At 41.3% G+C, this 8414-nt stretch overlaps 1 protein-coding gene across 4 annotated transcripts in view; it reads left to right on the forward strand.

The window, feature by feature from the left end:
* The window catches only part of LOC109463236 (DEP domain-containing protein 1A-like), a 9670-nt gene extending 4034 nt beyond the window's left edge, over positions 1 to 5636 (forward strand). For 2 of the 4 annotated variants that reach the window (XM_019759976.1, XM_019759977.1), the window contains exons 8-12: positions 2348 to 2866; positions 3121 to 3293; positions 3584 to 3769; positions 4263 to 4409; positions 4713 to 5636. In XM_019759976.1, the coding sequence (XP_019615535.1) occupies positions 2348 to 2866; positions 3121 to 3293; positions 3584 to 3769; positions 4263 to 4409; positions 4713 to 4859 (1172 nt within the window). In that variant the 3' untranslated portion in view covers positions 4860 to 5636. The remainder of the gene's footprint in view (positions 1 to 2347; positions 2867 to 3120; positions 3294 to 3583; positions 3770 to 4262; positions 4410 to 4712) is intronic. The other 2 variants (XM_019759978.1, XM_019759979.1) reach the window with 2 other exon arrangements.
* The last annotated feature ends 2778 nt before the right edge of the window (positions 5637 to 8414 follow it).

Below are 8414 nucleotides of genomic sequence, written 5' to 3' on the forward strand. Positions count from 1 at the left end.
TTGTCGATCTCGACATGACGCCACAAAGAAAACGTTGTCATTGGTAGAAAATCTGACACCCCGCTGGCGTTTCACAACAAAATTTTCATGTAAACAACTCCGACTGTCTTTGTTTACATCGCGAAAGCTCACCGATACAAAGTAAAACTCCCGCCGGCCGGCCGCGCCCGATCGCATGGTTGCGGCATGGCGCTAAGTTTTCGGCAGCTCGACGGAAAAATAATCCATCCCCAGAAGAAATGTTACGCATGAAAATAACAACTACAACTTGTTTTCCTCGTTATATGAGTTTTTGAGGCCGTAAAATGTTTAAAACGGTTGAAATTTGCTCGAAAAAACGGCTCGAAAATTCACGGCGAGAAAGACAACATGGCCGACCTGTTTTCACAATAACAATGGTCAAAGGTCAAGATAGCATCCAAATGTATAGATACATGTAATAAGTACATATTACAGTGCTAAAACGATACTTTAAACGCATGAAAAATATTTTTTCGGCTACAACTGAAATAAAAATTCAGTTATATTTTAGTAAGGTTAATTTTCAAACATTACTGAGAAATTTTCCGAATTAATTGGTTTCTTGTGTAATACAGTGCTCTCCTGTTATTTGCATGGACGATTTGTCAGGGAATTTTATTCCTATAACAGGTTTAGTCCAATAACCTTAGGAGAGTCCACACGACCGACAGGGAGGGGAGGTCAGTTGGTTATGGATGATACTGGGCTGGGGCCAATTGAAACAACCACAAACATGATGTTATTGGTATTTATATACTCACTTTCACCCACAACTACATACATGTACCATATTCTAATCTTCAAGTCGCATTCAGAAACTCATAATGAACAGGGCTAACATGGTGATAGAAGATCAGACACCACCTTCATAGTGTTGGGCAAAAGCTTACCAAACCTAAAACAACAGTCCAATCAAGGACACCAAAAAGGAACAAAGGACTTCTTTTCACACAATCAGTGATTGGGGGTTCTCACCTGTCCAGAAGGAAGTGACAACAGAGAAAGTGTATGACAATGGAGGGTGCAGGGGTGACAATGAATGAATAACAATGGACTTCATGCGGATTTGCTGATGCGCAACAAGTTACATGTACTTCTTTCACGTATTTCTGGGTCAGTGTGCCATTGACTTGGAAATATTTTAGTCCAATATCAGGTTAAAGTCATAACAGCTCATGCAATTATGCCATGCAATTTATAATGTAGTGAATGGGAAATGGTTTGGGTTTTCAGAATTTTATGCAGATCCCAGGTTTATGCCAATGTCAGTGATGCAAATAGTTGGTGAGCACTGTATTGTTGTTTCTATGTATGTGCGGTTGGATGCTGTCATTGTAAAGACCCTATTGGGAGAATCAGATGAGATATTAGAGATTATCACGCTTTAATACCGTGACCCGAGTGTCTCTCAAAAATTGTTTTTGAGTGGAGTTTATAAACATGATCACATTTTTATTTGTTCAGCTGTGTCAATATGTGATTTGTTTGAGAAATAGGATTTGGTTTAGTTTTTAATATATTAATGTCAGTTAACATCTTTGGAATAAATTGCTCCAAGTTCCAGGTAGTAAATACATGTACATTTTGTATCATGTATTTTTCACTTGTTGAACTTGTGGAAGCACCGTTGGCCCCCGGTTAGGGGTCATCCGGGGAACCTATGCCCAATTTTTTTCAAAATTAAGGGTAGAATTTTTTTTTAACATGAGGATAATTAAGTACAGATCTTGAACCTTTCTACTGCCTTATACATCTGCAGTTGTACAGAAAATGTAGAACTGAAGTTGCAGGAAATGACCTCCATTTGTGTTTGGAAAAGACAAAATGCAATAGCTTCCCCCCCCCCCTCCCAGAACTCCCCCCCCCCCCCCGCCCCCCTCCTCCACCCTGCTCTGAATTTCTGGGGAGATCCCTGTCTGTGTAGTACAAACAGATCATACGTTCATTGTCCCGGCTTTGAACTAAAAAAAAAAAAAAAAAAAAAAGTAGAATCCCTACCTACCGACCCTAATTTTTTCTGGACTGTAATAGGAAACACAACATTTATTTTGTTAGGCCTAACCATGTCATGACAAACCATTGTTGTTAAACATGCAAAGCATACACTTGACTGAATGTCCGGTTCATTTGTGGCTGAAGTAAGGTACTGGCACAATTATATGCAAAGCGATTTTAGTGCTTTGGGAATAAGCAACTGTCACACTGACATTTCAATGACCTGCAACAAGAGAAAAATGTAATCTTTTAACTCAAGGATTTTTTGGTAGAGGTAGTTGTTGATTCTTTGACACGGTATGGTACAAAAGAAAATCCCCTTTCTGACCAGGCTACACCCAGGGTGGGCTCAGCAGCAAGGAACCATTGATTCTGCACAAAGATGTCCAGCGCAAGACACGCCCCAACACTGTCAGGAGAATCAAATCTTTCTCCATGCAGCCGGCTGACAAAAGACAAAACTTTGTCAAACGGTACACCAGCAGCCCAGGCCTGTCTCGGGCAGCCAGCCAGGACTGTCTGTCTAGTGAGAGAAGCGTCTCCAACAACGATGTATCGCCTCAAGGTTACAGCAACATGTCAAGGGCAACCAGTTACACGTGTCTGTCTGCTGAGAAGAGTCTCTCCAATGGCGACTTGTCCCCTCAACATCCAGCAGTCAAAGTGAAACTCAGCATGCCGCGCCCACGAGGCAGGATGTTTTCCATTGTCGGCTGGAGTAATCCCAAACTTAACCAGGCTGTGGAACCTTCAGGCCCCCGTACAGGACCTGGCGTCTCCACCAGGCTGGCCGCCGGATCCAGCTACAGCACCGGTCGTGCCAAGACTACCACACAGGGTACAGGTACAGGTAATTGTGCTGGCATCTCAGGAGTGGACATACTCACAACTCTGCGCAAGGTGCTTCCTAACCAAACCCTCCAGCTTGGTCCCCACCCACCCCCCTCCCCATCTGTGGTGTGCTTGCCAAACTTCCTGCACTTCTACCTTGCCCCTGTAGAGTGGAATGCAGTAACGGGTGCATGCTAAGACAACAGATACTGGCAACAAAATATTGCACATTCTATGTTTACCCTCATGTTTGTTTACACATTTTATCTGCAGATGATGAGCATGTCGGTGTTCAGATGGCTACCACTACAGAGGCGCTGCAGTTGTGCTGTCTGTTGTCTCATCCAAACGACTACCGGAAACTGCAGCTCTTGGTCAGGTTCATGACGTCTGTAGCCAACAACCCTTCCCTCACACTTCACCCAAGTCTTCCTGCCAGAACACTGGTATGTGCTATGGGATGTCTCTACAAAATATATGACCAAACTCATAATTGAATTATCAAAGACTGACTCTCTGGCCTGCTATAGTTCGTAAGCCATTTTTCTTTTGTTTTCCATAATTTGTGGCACTTAACAAAACTGTTAAACAAGAACGGTGTCATGTATATGCCTAGTAGTGCACAATTACTAGTATAATCTTGTACTGTTTTGTAGTATCTTCCTGCATGTGTATACTAGTACATGTATATATTTCAGTCTTTTTGACAGCTCATTGTTTATTTTCTATGCTGTAGATGCTGAAGATCTTCACCTGGTGCATTGTGCGAGGCAGTAGCCACCAGCAGAACCAGTATGCCTATGACTTTGGTGCCATGCAGATGGCCTCCTACCTCCTGGACCATCACAAGGACATCCTGGTGGCTCCTCCAGACTTCCAACAGAGAGTACAGAAGCTGGTGCAGAGGAACAGACCAGGACAGGTGGGAACACTTAATGGGTTTTTGTGACAAACATGAACATGAACATGGACATGACATGTACAATGTACACATTCACTAGGTACATGTACAATGGATGCCATGATGATAAAAGACCATATTTTGGGCATGTTTAAAAGTATTACTCCAAACTTTTTGCCCTGTGGGAATGGTTGACATTTACACATGGCATACTGGTACCATTTCGTTTGGAACTCAAAATCAAATCAGATGATCTTCAGTCTAGTTACAGGTTCAGTAATGCTCATATCACTCAAATTTTCTACAGAATATTGCCAGTAGTAGGGGTTCATAAACTAGTAAGATTGCCCCTTAATAAACAAATAACCCATTTTTCCACCAAGAGTTCTGGTACTAATGGCTCATAACATGCCAGAATAATCGTCTCTACGATTGTGGGCATCAGATGGAAGAAGATAACACTAATCCATACTTGTGTATTTTACACTGACTGTTGTACCTGTGACATCTGCAGAGAGTCACCTTCTGCAAGCAGATCAGCTGTGAGGAGTTTGAGAACCAGAAGCTGAGTCTATCCCAGCATGCCCTGGCAGAGCTGCTGCAGTCCATCCTCCATGACAGCCGCATGCCAAATAAGGTCAGGCAGAGGAAACTCAAGCAGGTGACAAAACTTATTCACTGTTATCTAATACATTTGTGCGATAATGAAATAATGAGATTGTGTACTGTTCTATTACATGTACATGCATTTTTAAACCACCATCACCTGTGTCATCAATTGTGCCATATGTGAAGTACAAGTACCCAGTATTAATTGTTTGTAAACATAAACACCTGTTTCTGAACGCTGAACCATGTACTAGCAGTAAGGATTGGATCAGGTAGATACAAGTACCATTATTTTTGAGAACTATATTGAAATTGTAGAAATTTCACACTTATGCTGAATATTTCCTCTCCACAGTTCAAAGAGATCTATCCAGACATCTATGCTGAACATGTCGCGCAGAACAAAGAGAACCCTGCAGCTGTACAGACTCAAACAACAGCCAAGCAGGGTTTTCCTAGAATCAAAAAGCCACTTCTCAAGCTGAACAGTTTGCGGTTTTAGTGTCCACGCTGATTTGTAAAGCTGTAAAGGCCAAAGGGCTAATATACCTATTCTTGTGTAAATTGTTTGAAAGAAATCAAGTTTTCAATTGTACAGTACTGATTTTGTAAAGAGAAATGATTGTTAAGACAAAAATTAATGTAATCAATGAAACTGGCCTTTGCAGCATGGTAATACTGTTTTAGTGTGAAAGGGGCCACATTTAACCAAGGAATGAAAGACAATAGTCTCCCTTTTCCTGTGACATTGAGTTTGAACATTGTTTTTCCGTTTTCAGACTAACATTGTTCCAATTGAGTCAGGCAACAATCGGTAGTTGAAAGATGTAGAATGATCAGTTTCTGTATAGGTTAGCTGTCCTTACATAAGTTTAGGAGTATGAATATGTGTAGGAGTTTGACTTATAGTCATGTCTTTGTCTCCATTGTCTGCCACACTTGTAGATGATTTTGGTAGGAAATTGGTGTGTAGACAAATGTAGAGTTGTTTTGACAGTAGGTTGTAGAACATTAGTAGAACATTAGTAAGCACATAACTTAATGTTGCACTGTAATGAAAGACTTTTTTATCAGAGTTTTAATATCCAGTGAATATTTTGCAGTATTCCATGGCACAGCTAATGCCTAATATGATCACAGTGACTGTAAATTGAGGTAAATGCAAAAGAATAACCCTTTTGTTATGTACTGATTATTAAATGTTGACAATCTTTTAAATCTTCTTAAACTTTTTTTAGCAATTATCACATCAAAGGGGTCCTTCCCTCACTGAAAAATTCATGTCTGCTGTTACAAAATACAGGTCAAAGTGATGAGCAGAATGATTAAAAAAGTTATGAATAGCTTTTATATTTGGTTAGTCTTGGCTGATTAGTGCTTGTGCTGTAGAGAAATACTTGTAGATCATATATATATATATATATATATATATATATAATATATATATATATATATATATATACGTATATATATATATATAGAGAGAGAGAGAATACATGCATAGAGTCAGCACGCAACCCCAACAACTTGTTTTAAAACACATAGACTGATTTTGAGAGAAATGCCTGTACGTTCAAAAGTCTCTTTGTATTACTAGCGTTAACCCGGGGACGATAGGCGCGGCAACTGCCGGTCACGTAACTGGAATTCATACGGAGACCCCGCCACTAGTCCCGGAGGAATCCCTCCCCCGACTCGGTAACGGGTTGGCCTCGGATTCGGTCAAAGGCGCCGCTACATGCCAAGCCTCGCACAGAATATGTCTGTAGCTGCCTAAGCTACCCAACATTGCACCAATCTGCCCCGTTTGTCGTGTTTTCTTGTTCCAGAGAGTGAGAACTGACAAAATGTCTTACACACTGGCGTTGCTTCGGCGGGGTCAACATGGCGCTGGCGGACCTTCGAACCTGGGACGAGTTTACGGCGCTTAACAGTTGTGTGGCGCTTGTCCTACGTTACATCTGACATCTAGAAAGTCTACAAACTACACAGACGATACAATTTAACCTAAAATACCTTTATTGAGCAACAACTCCCTGTTTCGGTCCATCCATTGAAGGTCAGAGCAACCCAATCGTCGCCGTTGTTGAACTTCATCTCTGCTGCGTGACAAAAGCGTCGTCTATCGGAATACGACATCATTGCAGTGTAAGAAAATCTACAATAGGATTTTACATTGGTTATTTAAAAGCGACCTCTAGCAGTTGGAAACATAAAGGCATAAGAACGGCGACAACTAAATTGCAGCTGATAACTGAGTTGGTTTAATTAGAAAAACAATAGCCAATCAGGATATGCAATCGATTGTTTTACGGCAAAATCCTAATGAACATAGAAACAAGAAAAGTGATTGGCTACTGGAGATGTCAAAATTAACCAATCAGAGAGGGAGTTCAAGATCATTGAGCTTTACCATTGGGCGGTAAGAACCAATCAGCATCAGCTCAGATGGTACGTACGGGTAGCTAACACAGTATCCCGTACAGTATAGAAGGTACCCTATCGTGAATGGCCAATTCATTTTCATTTACCAATCAGCAGCTACCATTTGAAGGGCACGCATGGGAAAGCGAATGTAAGATTTTTTGGTGTTTTTAAGCATGAAAAATCAATAAAAGTTCCCCTCTTAATGAACTGAAGATATCCGATGAATTCAAATGGGCTTATTCTGTCTAACTGAAGAACTTAAAAACTCTATTTGGCCAAATTGAAGGAAATGCTGTTGTTCGCGTCCGAAATCTCCTTAGTACGCGCTAAGGGACTACCTGGCTGGGGATAATTTACGGTCTGAAAGCACCAAGACTTCACGATGAAAACAGTTTTCACGTAATTTGTGGGACGATAGTGCCCATGCTTATTTTAAAAAATACTAAAGCGTTGCCGGACTCTCTGAATCTAGCGTAAAATGAAGCGGGCCTCCTTGGAAGGTGATACGGACCCCTCCATGCGTGCCCTTCAAATGGTAGCTGCTGATTGGTAAATGAAAATGAATTGCCCATTCACGATAGGGTACCGTCTATACTGTACGGGATACTGTGTTAGCTACCCGTACGTACCATCTGAGCTGATGCTGATTGGTTCTTACCGCCCAATGGTAAAGCTCAATGATCTTGAACTCCCTCTCTGATTGGTTAATTTTGACATCTCCAGTAGCCAATCATTTTTCTTGTTTCTATGTTCATTAGGATTTTGCCGTAAAACAATCGATTGCATATCCTGATTGGCTATTGTTTTTTCAAATCAACCAATCAGTTATCAGCTGCAATTTTGTTGTCGCCGTTCTTATGCCTTTATGTTTTCAACTGCTAGAGGTCGCTTTTAAATAACCAATGTAAAATCCTATTACGTCGATGAAGGTTAGACATCCAGGTAATACGATACGCCAAAAAACAGTTACTCAAGCAACTGGATATGATTTTGAAAACGTCAGACGTTTCAGCTAGTATCCACTAGCTTTCGTCAGTGACTGAGAGACCAGAGGGGAAAGCAGGTTTTTAAGTACAACCTGTTTATTGATATGCAAATAAAGTGAAGACAAATTTTTGGAAGTCGAAAAAGGAACAAAAGTTAGACAAGTCAAGACAAAATGATGCAAATTAGTCTGACAGCTCCTGTTATACAGAACAGGAGCTTAAGTGTTGTCTGTCCTCGGGGCTGGGAGTGCCAAATCCCAAGTGCCGGAAAGATCGACTCGTAGCCCCCCTTCCCTGTTGAGGGTGGGGTTGTACATTCTTTTGAAAACAAAGCCCTCAGCACTTTCAATGACACTCCCCCGGCCAACTGGTTTCGATATGTAGATGACACTTGGTGCAGATTGAAAAAGAGGGTAGCTGCTGATTTCTTTGACCACATCAACCAGATAGATGACAACATCAAGTTCACACAGGAGCCAAGTCATGGCAACATGCTCCCTTTCCTAGACACCAAAACTATCGTAGAGGAAGATGGTAACCTTCGTTTCGAAGTGTACAGGAAACCAACCCACACTGATCAGTACCTGGCCTTTGATTCCCACCACCCTTTGGAACACAAACTAGCAGTGATCAAAACTCTACTT

The sequence above is a fragment of the Branchiostoma belcheri genome, unplaced genomic scaffold, assembly GCF_001625305.1.
Source record: "Branchiostoma belcheri isolate BF01 breed outbred unplaced genomic scaffold, Haploidv18h27 scaffold123, whole genome shotgun sequence".
NCBI lineage: Eukaryota > Metazoa > Chordata > Leptocardii > Amphioxiformes > Branchiostomatidae > Branchiostoma > Branchiostoma belcheri.